This window comes from Anabas testudineus, chromosome 5 (genome assembly GCF_900324465.2).
Source record: "Anabas testudineus chromosome 5, fAnaTes1.2, whole genome shotgun sequence".
NCBI classification, from domain to species: domain Eukaryota; kingdom Metazoa; phylum Chordata; class Actinopteri; order Anabantiformes; family Anabantidae; genus Anabas; species Anabas testudineus.
In genome coordinates, this window is record NC_046614.1 from 7,537,843 (window position 1) to 7,552,714 (window position 14,872).

At 46.1% G+C, this 14,872-nt stretch overlaps 1 protein-coding gene across 1 annotated transcript in view; it reads left to right on the forward strand.

The window, feature by feature from the left end:
• lrig1 (leucine-rich repeats and immunoglobulin-like domains 1) overlaps positions 1-14,872 on the forward strand; it is a 33,537-nt gene that overhangs the window by 14,123 nt on the left and 4,542 nt on the right. The window contains exons 4-14 of the mRNA XM_026347943.1: positions 3,590-3,727; positions 3,899-4,042; positions 5,077-5,220; positions 5,331-5,474; positions 7,110-7,253; positions 9,533-9,613; positions 11,474-11,545; positions 12,010-12,081; positions 12,200-12,363; positions 12,746-13,099; positions 13,994-14,275. Coding sequence (XP_026203728.1) covers positions 3,590-3,727; positions 3,899-4,042; positions 5,077-5,220; positions 5,331-5,474; positions 7,110-7,253; positions 9,533-9,613; positions 11,474-11,545; positions 12,010-12,081; positions 12,200-12,363; positions 12,746-13,099; positions 13,994-14,275 — 1,739 coding nt within the window. The remainder of the gene's footprint in view (positions 1-3,589; positions 3,728-3,898; positions 4,043-5,076; positions 5,221-5,330; positions 5,475-7,109; positions 7,254-9,532; positions 9,614-11,473; positions 11,546-12,009; positions 12,082-12,199; positions 12,364-12,745; positions 13,100-13,993; positions 14,276-14,872) is intronic.

Here is a 14,872-nt window from a genome sequence, read left to right on the forward strand (position 1 = left end):
AGTTTTTCATGTTGCTTTAGAAATGCATTAAACCACTTTTTTTTATCGATGAAAGTATATTTGATATCTTTTACTGTGTCAGTATTTCTGAAGATAATCATCACATCATATCGTATGATCTGAGCTGATTGTGAAACTTTGACATTTTTCACTTACAAAGAACTTGATGACTTAGACCTGTGGGAGTACAATATACGAACATCAATGGTATCTCAAAGTGGAATCAGTAGGTGGACCACTTCTGGGTTTTTCCCTCCTCCCCCTTTTCATTTTATTCTTTCTTAGTTAGTATGCTTAGTTAGGAAATGACTGTCTTTTTCCTTTTCCTTTTTTCCACGCGCTGTCCTTTTCTCACTTTTGTCCTTCCACGCCTTCCTTTCATCAACAGCTCTCGCAGCTCTTTCTCTTTGCTGCAGGTGAATCCTGAGTGATGATCAACATGATTGAGATAGCAGTGAGAAGCAGTTTAACAGGAACGTTAACATTAGGATAGATGTCAACTGAGCATGGTAAAGCTTCTAATGTAGCCCAGCAAACACCATATGCCAGGCTCCCACAATCCCACAATGCACTTGGTGAATGCACCGATGTCCCGCAGACTCCCAGAATGCCACAGCGGGATGGCAAGAAAAAAGAAGGAACACAAAGTTTTAAAAACAGCGAACGTCAAAGTGACAGCAGAGCAGCAGCACAAACTTTCCCATTATGCCCATCGCCTCTCCAGTCAACATCAAAGCGGCCCTTTAAAAAAGCTCGGGATACAACTCATACGGCCACTGGACGATGTGATTTTGAAATAATTCTCCTTTTGTCCCGACCGCCAGCTTCAAACGGGAAGGGACGGGCCAACCTCCCCCAAAGATGACACTGGAAACGGAAGATTGGACATGCTAGTGTAAACCCCCCGATGCACTTTCCATGCATCAAAAGAAGTGTCAAAATGAGCCGGACTCATGATAATCAGATGGTCAATGGGGCAGGGTAATGAGATTTGGAATTAAGTGGAATTAAGAGAGAATAAGGCTCTCGGACTTCAAAGATAACATGAGTGAACCAGGCTCCTCCGCTAGAAATGTCACTGGCTGTATGATAATCAGTTTTTATAAACGCTCCTATTGTATGTGCGGACTTCAAACACACTGAGCGCCGAGGCTTTATCTGTCTCTTACACTGCAGCTGGGCTCAGACTGTGGGAGGAGGAGGGAGGAAGAGAGGACAGGGAATTTGGTTCGAGTGGTGGAAGAATAATGGGGCGAGAGAACGAGTGAGAGAGTTCGGTCTCTCCCACAACTTTGAGATGGAGCTGTTTTTCCCATCAAAGGTCACCAGCTGTTGACCTCACCTCACCCTCGCATTCTCCTCCCTCCTCCTTTCGTCCTCCCCCATTCCTCCTCACCCACCCGTGCTCGTGCTCACTGTAGCCACTGTCTGTTGCCCTGATGCACGCGCGCCTCTGATGTTTGTGTTGCGTATTTGTTTGTGAGGGCGGGCTTGCAAGGCTCATCTTTAACCATTTCTGCCACTGTTTATTCAGGTGGTCCACTGTCATGTGACCGCCCCTCCTCTCAGACACCAATAAATGACTGCGTGTGTGTGTGTCCTGTCCATCTGCTGGTTGAAGGCTAGAGAGGAAGGCGGGACTGACCTTGTTGTTGAAAAGTTTGATGGTAAAACACCTGCTCTCATTCTTGATCTTCCTGTCAAGTACATTTACACACAGCAACCAGAGAACGAGGCTGCTTTTATTTTCTCATCTAAAACTATCAAACTCTCCATCAATCAAGTGAACGAGCGTTGGAAGATGTGAGTGTTCAAATTTAGAGTTTGACATTTTGGGAAGCGCTTGTATTCTTGCCGAGACTTAGATGAGTTCATTGATGTACAGTGAATATGACGCTCCAGCAGTGGCCAGTATAACATAAAAAACAAAAAAACAAAGTAAACACATGACATTTAGTCAGAGACAGACAGACTGTTTCCCTCAAAGTGTAAAAAACAACCAGTTTTTGATTTACAAGGGGTTCCTTGCCAGACTATTTCTTGGCCCAGCGCTTTGACTTCCTGGAGTCTTGTCGTCACTGCGAGGTTACCAGGCAACCAGCAGAGACCTGGAGCCTGCCAATGGGGCCTGTTGTTCTCGGCAGCGTACCTGCACCAATAATGCTGTTTTAAAAACAGAACGCACGGCAAACAAATGTGCTTTATTTGCTATTATCACCCTTGTGCCCTTGTGCTCACCGACTCGTTTGCTTTTGTTTTGTTTATTTTAGCCGGGCAAATGAAAGTGATACTAAATCAAATTCCCAGCCCTAGTTAGCACCCAAGCATGTGTCAAATGTGTCGCCCGGCAAAAGGCTTTCATGTATGCTCAGATAACGCCGGCTCTCTCGCATATGCACACACTGCTTGTGTAGTCAGAAAGGTGGCAGTCTGTGTATTCACAGTTTACCTGTCTTTACATTTCTACTGTATACATACTATATATTTATCTATGTGCATGTTTGCAGTAGAGTGGAGCTGTGTTTAGGTTTCTTGTGTGCCCTGTGTCCTTATATGTGCACTGCTGACACGTGATTGTCTCCTTATGTGTGTGTGCATATGTTGGGATTGTTTAATTAATTAAATGAATGTTTAATTCTTTTCTCTTTAAGGGAGAAATGTTCAGCAGGACTGTGTCTTTAACTTCTCCTCAATCTTTTCCTGTTTTGTTCTTCTTTCTGTGTACAATAGGCTGTGATCCCCAAAATAACCCTCCACAGATGTTGAGGAGTAAATATAGGGTGGGGTGGGTGACCCTCCATTCCACACAAGACCCCTGAACAGGGCCAAAATAAAAACTGAATTCTGTCCAGTCTTCTTGCAGGCTCCCGGCTCACCCAGGCTAACAAGACCTGACAAAACAGTGCCGATGTAATGTTTCCTTGTGTGGAAACTCCTAAAAGCAGAATACTTTTGCACCACAAAGGAGGAGGCATGCTGTTGCTTCTCACACTTGTCAGGCATATCAGTGGAACATTTTTTTTTTTTTTCAAATTTAACTCCCAGTGCAAGTGTTACTTGTTTTAAGATGGTTTAAATTTGTTGTTCTCACTTCTGGGTGTTCTGGGTAAATTAGGATCTTGATAGTGACCAGGCGTTTTTTGAGAGTCATACAGCCACCTTTCATTTCCATGCGCGCTGAAGCAGTCCAAAACCTACTTCAAGTGGCTCTTGTTGATCACAGGAGCCTAATCAATCTAATAGACTTTGCAGCTAAGTTCTGTGGAGAGGCTCAGGTGTCCTTGGAATTGTTTAAAGAAGGCCACCCTCTGTTTGGAAGCTCTTAAAGTACACATTTTGAGGTACTGTAGTGAGTGGAGAACACTTTGTTCTGTGTACTCCTCTGTCTTTGTGTCTGAGTGGGCATAGAGAAGCTGGGGAAGAGGTTTGAAGTGTTTTCCATCTTTGGGCAATGGGAAAAGTACACTAAAGGTGTACAGCATTCCTATTGGAGATGGTGGCATCAGCATTACATAGGTTAGAATTGTAGGTCAGCGTGGATTGTCAAACACCTCTAACGCCTTCTCTTATTTTTTTATTTGCTTTCCAGACATCATAATAAGATCCGCAGTATTGACGGGAGTCAGACAAGAGGGCTGCTTTCTATGGAAACTCTGGATCTGAGCAATAATGACATCACTGAGCTACGAGGGCACTGCTTTCCCCCAGGCCTCCAAATTCGAGACCTGTAAGTTAACTCTGCACAGAACAGTGTTGCAAGTAGATGTCTCCATCCAAATTATCTGTCCCCAGTGTGTTAATGAAAACAATAGAGGGACAGAAACACGTCAACTCATTAACAAATGTATAAGATTTGTTATAAATCTTTTATGACACCATGTACTGCCTCTGTTTCTAGGTACCTGAGCAACAACAAGATCAGTGTGTTGGAGCTCGGCGCACTAGACCATCTGGGCTCGACCCTCCAGGTCCTGAGATTGAGCCGAAACCGCATCAGCCAAATCCCAGTGAAAGCCTTCCAGCTCCCAAGGCTCACCCAGCTGTGAGTACCCCTGGACTTCATCAGCCTAACGACACAGTTAGAGTGATGACAAGCTTGTGTTTTGGTCCGTCAGAACAGTTCAGCTCTGCAAAAACAATATGTTATTGACGTGATGTTTAGGTTTAGGCTGAAAATGGAGGGATTTCTCAGTTGTAGCCTTTGGAGACTTTTCAGGATATAAAAATTGATTTTGAATGAAGAGGAGTTTGTATCTGTTGAGTAACCTTTGTGTGTTTAACATTTGGAACATTATTAGTGTGAGCTATACATCTAAGGGTAGATAAGATTTGACTAGGAAAACATCAGAACCATGTTATCTGTTATTTATGGCCCATATCCTCAGTCTTCTATGTTGGTCATACTTCCCTCCAGCGTAACAGTGAGGTCGACCCATTTGTAGATTAACACCTCCTTTCTGGAGAGTGAAGGGACTCACATAATGGGCTTCCCCCATTGTAGCTCCAGGTGCCTTTTGTTGGAGGGGTGGCCTTGATGACACTGTATCTGCACACGCTAGCGGTGAAGCACATTGGACACAAAAGAGCCTATGTGGATGTTTATGTTTGCCACCCTGAGGGCTTTTACAGCTTTCACACATACCAGATGTGTACATTCATTGTTCCACGTAAAAATGTCTGAGGCCGTGCAGAAGAGAGAAGAACTGCAGGTTTTTAAAGTCACCACACTTACTTCATTCTGCCGTCAATATCACAGTTTATTCAAAGAATCGTAGCACTGCAGTCTTTGTGAGATAAAGCCTGCAGGGATACAGCACTGGCCCCGTGCCACCAGTGGAAAGGACACTGCTGAGGAATGCCTGTTGGGCTGAGGGTTTGTTAATGACAAATGGTCCAACTGAAGCGTGCAGGCTACAGGATTCTTTGGTTTTAACTTGATAGATAGATGAATGGATGTAGAATGAGGGCAAAACATTCCTCAGTCTAAGATATGTGGGAATATTTTTTAAAGAGGTTGCAAAGTATGATTAAGTGTCTCACAGATTTTTCTTTTTTTTTTGCCTGTCCACCCTGCAGTGAACTGAATAGGAACCGTATCCGTCAGGTGGAGGGTCTGACCTTTCAGGGTCTGTCCAGCCTGGAGGTGCTCAAGCTGCAAAGGAACAGCATCAGCAAACTGACCGATGGGGCCTTTTGGGACCTGGCAAAGATGAAAGTCCTGTATGTACTTTTAAAATCGCTCCTGCACTCCTGACATCCTGCTGCCTGCAAACTGACTGACAAGATCTCTGTATCTAAATACCAGTGTTACTCAATTTTGTCCCCTGCAGTCACCTGGATCATAACAGTCTGACAGAGGTGAACAGTGGCTCCCTGTACGGCCTGACCTCCCTTCAGCAGCTATTCCTTAGTAACAATGCAATAGCCCGCATCAATCCCGATGGATGGAAGTTCTGCCAGAAGCTGAGGGAACTGTGAGTACCAGCATTTAAATTAGCCCGAACACCCAAACACTCCTGCCAGATGTTCCCATGCAAAAACCTTTCGGCAGGTAGTAGTCACAGATTTTAAAATTGAGTTGAGGGCAGCAAAGAAAGACCAGTCTTTGCCTTTTTTGTCTCTGGGAATCTGTCCTATAGTCTGAGAATCCAACACTCCACACCTCCACCCATATCATCCGTCTACCTTCCCTAGGGTTTAATGACATTGTGCCTTAACACTCAATACTCTTTGCTATTCTCAGGATAAGCCTGTTTATCCCATAATTAGAGTTGGGCTCAACGGCACTCAAGCCCTTCGACAAGAGTTTTTGTGCATAGTTCTGAAGCGTGTGGGTTTTGTAAACCAGTGTGTAATCCTCTGCTGGTTGTTTTGGGGTAATTACACTGAAGCATCACCTTTACGCCCTTTGTCTACTGAATGAGGAGTTATTATCTAAGAGTCTTTCCTGTTCTGTTGACATGACTGTCCGTATTGCTGCAGTAAAGAGCTCTGCTCAGCTGAGGCGTTGCTAACTGCGAGGTAGCCTGGGGTATCTGTGGCGCCTATGTTTGTTTATGTGTAACAGTCAGAGGGGATTGAGAGGTAGATGGCGTTAATGTTAGTTTGCTCTGTGTATCTCAATGCCGCTTTTCCTGTGCACACGTCCTATGAATGACAGATTGCTTCCAGTACCATTCCCGAAACACCCTCCCAGCACTGCAATAGTCATTGGTTATATGATTTTATTATCTAAAGTTATGATGACCCCACTCACTGATAGAAGAGAGACTTGTCTTTATGAGGAGCCTGTTATTGCATTCCCACTGGGCTGAGCGGAGTTGGTCATCAGGGAAGATCTCTGCATACATGACTGGTCAAGCAAACTATGAGGCCTGGCCACAGTGACAGACAACGGGGGCCACAGAGAGGGGAATCATATGCACATATGACCATTTACCACATAAAAAGATTGATGAAGCTGATGATTGACCCTATGTGATTTGTTAGCATTTATAATTTATCAGGATTTATTTAAGAGGTATTTTATAATTTCAGTCAGTTTTGAAATGTAACTTTCACTTGTTTAGTTCTTTCTCTCTTTAGATTCCTGAAACAAGTAAAACTGCTTAGAAATCCATGTCCTGTTCTCATCCCATTCAGATTTGTAGGTGGCATATTGTGTGAAGTAACATTTTGAAGGCTATATTACACATGACTGACAGTATATTCCCCTGGGGTTTACCACATGCTCAAGAAAGCTTATAAATGGAGGCTGTAGACATGTAAACCAAGAATTTCTTTTCTTCCCTGTCAAATGGTTAGGACCTCAGTTGAGCTGTAAGGTCTGGTAAACCCATTCTCTGTTAAAAATCTTGTGGCAAAGAAAAGGCACAATGGAAAAACATCACAGAGTGGCAAATAGACATTGAATCGGTCATGAAATTTAAGTGTAGTGATGTCACGGCCGGCCTCAGCGTCCTGCCAACTTGTCAACTCCTTCCAGACCTCACACAGAACATTTCTCTTTCTTCCCCCCTTTTTTCGTCTCTCTCTCGGTCTCTCTCTCCATCTCCATGTCTTCCTCTGTCCTCTTTCCTGACTGTCTCGCCCTCCCCCTCCCTCTCCAGGAATCTGTCGTACAACAACTTGACTCGTCTGGACGAAGGCAGTCTGGCTGTACTGGGGGATCTCCACGCCCTCCGTCTGGGCCACAACGCCATCAGCCACATCACCGAGGGAGCCTTCAGAGGCCTCAAGGCTGTACGCATCTTGTAAGTACACTCCCGCAGCCGCCGTTACCAATCTCCCAAATGACCCCCAGCAGCCGACTCATTAGGGTTTTGTGCCTGTTGATGATAAGGCCATGATGTGTCGCTTGGGAGCAGTGAAAGCTGAGATGTTTTAATATTGGGTTTGCCTATGTGAAATTTGATATTGAGGTCCATTTAGTCCCTTCAGTTGACTTTAGAAAGCAGGGGTTGTTTACATTTCAACACAGGCTCGATCTCATTGGCATTCATGTCTCACTCATGGGTTTTACGAGGTCTTCATACGTTACTATTGTCGTGGTTTCTGTAGCAACTTCTTGTTTTGTACTTTTTCATTTTATTCTGTTTCTTTGTTTGTCTAGTTTTAGGGCTTTTTGTTTTGTCCTGAGCACTGGCTCCCAACACCCTTGGATCTAAAAAGTGTTCTATGTCGCTCTCCTCCTTTGAGATCCTTCCCCGCTTTTGGAAGCCATGAATAAAGACAGAGTTTCCCTTTTTTCTCTGATCCACCTTTAGCAGAGAAAGCCCAAAGAGGCCTATAGAAGGAAAAGAGAAGGGAATTAAAAGGAGAAAGTCAGGGGATAAATCCAGGAGTAAGACTTGGGGGTCTTGGTTCCTAACCAAAGTCTTGGCTGTGCCTCTTCCCAGTGAGAGAGCCAGAGAGGAGAGCCAGAGCTCACTAGACAGGCTCTCTCTCACAGCGGGGTGACAAGCCAAGGCACATAAGGCCCCTCTGCTGGCACACTGGATGCTAGATAACTAGCTACAGAGGGAAATAAAGGGTGGAGCAGGGAGCTGAGCTTGTGACGGCCATATCTCAGTTTTTCCAGTTTTCCTTTTCTGTCTTCTCTTTAATTGGCTTTAACTTTGTTGTTTTATTTTTTTGGCTTTACCCATTTAAAGAACGCTCAATGCCCATTTCGTCCCCTCTGTTATCCTGAGTGCATTCTGATATATCGTCATGTTATCTCCCAATACACACATTATCTCATTCTTGAATTTGCACAGTCTTTTCTCTCTTTCTCTTGTATCACTCCTCCACTCTGTTTTTGAGACAGGCCTAATCTAATCAGTGTAGGCGAGGACAGGCTTGGGCTCAGCCCTGAAAAGGAGCCGGGGGAGCTTTAATTGGGCCTGCGCTGTTGGGCGTGCTGGCATGGGCTGAAGCCTGTATTGGGGTGTGAAAGCTTCAAACAAGCCAGCCTGCCCTCTAATTCGGCCACGGGGGTTGTTGGCTTATCGCACCCCCCCCCCCCCCGCGTATCCGTGCCCAGTCTCTCTGCTCCACAGCCCACACCACTAGCCTTGCTTTAACAAGGCAATGGCCATTCACATTCAGCCAGCCAGAAAGAGTAGGAAATTGGCAGCCCCTGTCCAGTCCAGCTAAGACTGCGGCCAAAGGAGACTGAATAGAACCAGTGGGGGATAAGAGATGCTTGGAAGGCAAGGGGAGGAGGAAGGGGTGGAGGGTGCTATTGTGGAGTTGGTGGAGGGTGTGGCTGACCATCAACCTCAAAGGCCTTTCCCAAGTTTGAAAGAAAGTCTTTTAATGGTTCAGAGGAGACCTTTGATTCTGTTGTTTTTTTGTTTTTTTTTATTACCATGCAGAGAAGAGGAGTGGTGGTTCCTCTGCAGCAATGACCTCACCTACAGAGGCAGTTCTGTAGACATTGTGAAGGGAGACGAGGTGCTTTCAACAAGTGTTTGGAAACCCCCAAATGCTTTAAAAGAAGCCTTTTTCTTTCTTTCTTTCTTTCTTTCTTTCTTTCTTTCTTTCTTTCTTTCTTTCTCAAACCATTCTGTCTTTGCATGGCCACTGTTAAGCTCGGCCCTTCACCTCATTAAGACTCTTGGCTCTGGTTTTGGCTGTGCCGTACCTGCCTCTATCAGACAAACGGACCCAACTGTCTGGCCTCTCACAAGGCATTATATTTGCGCCAACCCCTTCATGCCATCATGAATTATACATTGCACTGGGGCTTGCCTCAACACACCAACTCACACGCACGCCTGCACACACGCACGCTCCCTTCTCTTCCCCTCTAAGGAAAGAATGCGCTTGGTTGGCAGTGCAGAGCGGCAGAGGAGCTCTTAAGGCCAGGTGCAGGGGAGGAGGATGGTAGAGGGGAGGGAGTGTGGTTGAGGGGGCAACCCGTGACTTCCAGAGCAGCCTCTGCCAAGGTTCTGAACCGCTTCAGTCCTGGCAGACTCTGTCCCCGTTCTCTTCCTTCCCTCCCTCCTTCCACTTTTCTTATCCTTCTCTTTTCTTTCATTCTCCACAGGGAGCTGGACCATAATGACATCTCAGGCACAATAGAGGACACCAACGGGGTCTTCTCCGGATTGGACAGCCTCAACAAGCTGTGAGTATCTCTTTCTTCTGTTCCCTCCACCTCTCCTTCTCTCAGCCCCTCTTTTTTGATCCCTTTGGCCTGGCCTGCCACTGACTTTGGGATTCTCTCTGCTGTTCTTCAAAGACAGACAATCAGAGAAAGAAGAGTGCGCTCCCTCATTTTTCCTCTCGTCCAAAAGTTTCCCTCCAAATCCCAAAGTTACCCTTCACTGCCAGCTAAGTTTATCCAGTCCAATGTAAGGCCGCAGAGTTAGAGATATCTGTCCCCTCAGGACCCCACACTTCACTTGGCAGGAAAGTTCTCACACTAACCAGTTATAGGGTCCAATTTGGTTTTTTTTTTTGCCAAGTTTGGGAAACATCGAAGGTAATTCTTTATTCGCTTTATCCTTTCCAATCCCAAGCCAGTGTTTCTTCAGTTCAGTTTGGCTTTCAACTTAGGATTTCATTGTTTTGCTGTAGGTTTATAGCCAAACTGGGTTCAGCTTCCTGATGATGGCTCAAGAAGCAGATACAGTGAATCATTTTTATCTGTTTTCCATGATGACTTGTTTTTATGAAGACAGCTAGTAAAAAAGTTGAGTGAGGAATTACAACAGTCATAGAGTTGCTGGTGTTGAGGGGCAATCATCAACCTGCAGAATGAAAAGATGGTGTCCAGCCAAGATGGTTCCCAGTGTGAGCACCACTGAAAGAGAAAGAATTGGAAGAAAGAGGGAGTGAAAGGGCTTTTCTTCAAGCTGGCAGGGGTTCACTCCCCAATAGTCCTATTTCTATTTCTCCTCCATGCCTCCGCTCTTCGCGTCCCCTTATTCCCAGTCCCCGTTGTTAGGAACTCAGAGAGGGTGAAATTGAGGGCTGCATTCAGTCATCAACATCAAACGCCTCACATGCCCCGCCCTCTGACCCTGCCCCTTTTGTCATGGCGTTGGCGGAAGCGGCCTGCTGCATCCCAACACTGGCAAAGCAAGTTATGGGAAAAAGAGATGCCAAAAAGAGAAGGAAGGGGTGAGACGTCAAAGTGTCCGCTGTGCACCCAGAGTTCCCTAAAAGCAACTTGTGAACCCTGCGACGTGGGATGGCTCTTACAGCCACAGCCAAGGAAAATAAAACTTTATTTTACTTTAGATTTCTTCAAAGTAAAAGGTACAAAAAGGAGTCTTATTGTCATCCCCGTGACAAGACAGTCGTTTGCTTGTGTGTACGTTTGAATGAGTTGGAACACTGAGGTCTTGATTGTAAGCCAGTCAGCCGTGTCTCCTCTTCCCGTGAAATGAAGTCTACAACAGAAGAGGAGCGAGGGAGGGGCGGCAGCAGCAGGGAGAGGGTGGAAGAAGGGATTACGACCCCAAATCAGAGGGAACAGCAACTCACTTCTCAAACCAGGCTTGACAAGGCGCACACACACTCACACGGTCGCATGTACATCCTTACAAGCTCTGCAGGGGGAAAGAACCCCCCCCCCCCCACACACACACACACACACACACACACACACACACACACACACACACTGCACAGCCTGGTCATTGCTGTTAAATTCTAATAAAGATGGAAGTGGTCTTTGAAGAGCAGTGCAGAGCCCAGGTCCCCTCCCCACCACCACCACATCCCTCACCTACCTCACCCCCATCCAATCTCCCTCACCCCCCCTTCTCCCGGCTAATCTCCACACAGTTCAAATTTCCAATACCTCAATCCTCTCACTTCACTCTTATCAGATTCAGCCTTGCTAATTGTGCATCTCTCGCTCTCTTGCTCCCTATTTTCACCCCCCCCCCCCCCTTTTTTTTTTTTTTTATCCTGTGCCCCTCTCTTTTTCTCTCTCTCTCTTCATCTATCGACACACCTTCATGTTTGGAAACGGCAGGACTCTGTTTGGAAACAAGATCAAGTCAGTGGCCAAGAAAGCCTTCTCTGGCCTGGAGACCCTGGAACACCTGTGAGTATCCCACAATGCTTAGCTGCTCCTCCTCCTAGCTAGAGAGGGAGTAAGGGCGAGTGGGTGGACTGGGGTTGGAGGTTGCCAAAAGTAGCTGGCAGAGGGGAGGCTGCTAGCAATTTAATAGCGTCTTTGTAAAAGGAGAAGACAGGGGCTTTTGCGAGCGCCCAGCTGCTCCTCTCTCGTTAGCCTCGCGTAATCTCAACTTTGGCCTTTTTTTTTTTCTGCCTCTGCGCAACTACAAAGTTATTGACCATATGTCGAGCTCAGCAGAAGAAATGGGATTCCTAAGTGCTTATACAGGCCTTTGTCAATAGAGGGCAGGGAGTGACAGAAAAGCTGGCACGTATCTAACATCCACTCCTGGATATTTCCAACTTGGTAAAATAATCAGATCAGGTGAAGGAACTGTGTGAGTAAAACGTGCATTCGTTGGTGACTGATGCAGTGTTTAATCCCAACAGGAACCTGGGAGAGAATGCAATCCGTACCATCCAGCCCGAAGCCTTCAGTAAAATGAAGCTCCTCAAAACCCTGTGAGTTATGATGCATTTGCACAGATAGTGCTTTCGGCACCTGTATACACCTTTAATTATGCGATATACACCACATGTATTCACGGCTTCTTCCTCTCTCCTCTCCTCTTTTCCACAGTCTCATTCAGAGCGACAGTTTCCTGTGTGACTGCCAGCTCCACTGGCTGCCGGACTGGTTGGCGGCACATGGTTTGCAGTCTGGTGTCAATGCCACCTGCGCCCACCCAGAGAGCCTTAAGGGCATCGGCCTCTTCCAGGCCCCGTCCGGCAGCTTTGTGTGTGGTGAGTGAAGTTTGAGCGCATTCTGTGTTTATGTGGGTGGGCGTGTTGGGCAAGAGGCACTGGAGGCACAGATGGGCCACACTGACAGCTTGGCGCTGTTCTGTTGTTTACATACTCGCACATATTTGTTTGTGTGCTGTTTTTGTTTAGCTCTGTATTTGCACTCAGACATGCTAATGGATCCCGATGTGTGTTTTATTTCACTCTTTCACGTCCATTTGTGCAAAGGAAGACACTTACTCAAGGACATTTGTTTGACATTAATGCTTCCTTCTCTGTCTTGTGTTTTTATCTCTCCTCACACTCTGGGCTCCCTTTCTTGTCTTTTCTCACTTTCCTTCTTCCCTTTTCTTTTTGCCTTTCCATAACTGTCCATGTTCAGAGGACCTCCCCAAGCCCCAGATTACTGTGCAGCCCGAAGCCACTGTCACAGTTCTTGGCAGCGACGTGCGTCTAACTTGTACAGCCGCAAGCAGCAGCTCCTCCCCCATGACCTTCGCGTGGCGTAAGGACCAGGAGCTGCTTCGACAAGCCGAAACAGAGAATTACGCCCACGTTCGCGCACACCACCAGGGTACAACCTCTGATGTGCCAGGTGCAGGTGGAGGTGTGATGGAGTACACCACCATCCTGCACCTGCGGCATGTCACTTTTGCACATGAGGGCCGATACCAGTGCATCATCACCAACCACTTTGGCTCCACCTACTCCAATAAGGCTCGCCTCACCGTCAATGGTAAGAATATTATTATTACTAAAGGCTGAGTTGGGTTGTTGTTATAATATAACATATAATATAATAATATAATGATTATAATAAAAAACTACTACACCAATACGAGATCTGGTGCCCGGCTCAGACAATTTAGACAAAACAAGCACAACACTCCAAAACCTCTGTTGATATGTGTGTGATTAAACTATTTCCACCAAAGGAAATGTCTGTTTTTATGTTGTTATCATTGTTAAGTGTTGTCCGAGTTTAGATTGTCTAATTCGACAGAGAAGCGATTGAGATTAGTGGTCATGCTGAGTTCCTTTCTGTTGCTTGAATAAAGCCTTCTCTGTCTCTCTCTTAGCCGGCCTCCATCTCTCCCAGGATGGTATTCGGAACAAATTGATTTAGCTGCATGTCAGCACTAACAGGAGCCGTCTCTCCTGCGCTCAGTCACCCTGCTTTTCTTAATGGAGAGCATTTATGTAGAGTTTGGTTTCCTGCCCCAAATCTGCATCAGAGCTCTAGCTTCTCCTGTACTTTCACGTCTGCCAGAGTTATTTGTCTGCCTGTTGCCTTGGCATACACATGACTGTAAAGACGCTGAAGCTGCCAAAGGAGCTAAGTTTCCTATAGAGGTTAGAGTCCCTGGTTTGAATGTCAGCACCAGCTGGGAAAATGCTGTTGGAAGAACTGAATGAGTAATGCTCTGTAATCCTGAACAACTGCTGTCAAAGTTCTTTATCCAAGACAGCTCCTGCAGAGCTGCTCATGGGCTTGCAGGTGTGAAAGTGTAAAATTGTGACTATGAATGAGGGAGTTTGCTGAAAAAGTAAAGTGGACAGTGAAAATAAATAAAGGATTGAGGTTTTGCTCCACTCATACTGACAGAATTCACATCTCTTCCTTTCACAGTTCTCCCATCCTTCTTGAAAACTCCCAGGGACAGCACAATCCGCACAGGCCACACAGCCAGGCTAGAGTGTGCCGCAGAGGGCCACCCAGCACCTCAGATCGCCTGGCAAAAGGACGGAGGAACAGATTTCCCTGCTGCTCGGGAGCGCAGAATGCATGTCATGCCTGACGACGACGTTTTCTTCATCATGGATGTCAAGCCCGAGGACATGGGCGTTTACAGCTGCACTGCCAAAAACACAGCGGGCACCATCTCTGCCAACGCCACCCTCACCGTGCTGGGTAAGAGCTGCATGTTTTTACAAGTATTAAATGTACTAAAAACCTAAAATTAACCTGTTTTTAACTCGTGTTAAATGCACATTGTCATATTCTCATATCTCCACTTGCAAATAGCTCGGCACTCAGTTGGGAATGTCCAAAGCTGCAGAATGAGAGGCTTTATATTTTTCTTTTCTCTGCAGCTGTGGTCTTGCTGCAGGTCAGAGGCCATAGGTTACAATTGGAGGTCAAAGGGGGATGGTGGGTGACCGAGGGGGACTCACAGAGGGGTGTTTGTCAGGCATTCCCACCCCCCCTTCTCATCTCATGGTGGGAGGGACAGTCATGGCTGCTTCACTGCAGGCCTCAGTGCTCCCAGTTTATTGGCTGTTTTACACTGTTAAGTCAAACAAAACGGAACTGCACTCCTATAACCATCTCAACACATAGCTCATCTTTGTCCTTTGTCTCTGAACTGAGCAAAGCAGTCCCTTGTTGGACAAGCTGAAAAAATGGGGGGTACTTTGCTTGAATCTCGCAAAAAATGTCCCCTTAAAGAGCTCATAACACACATTTTCTATATTTAACTTGGTCAGACTGGTGGAACTGGTATTTCAC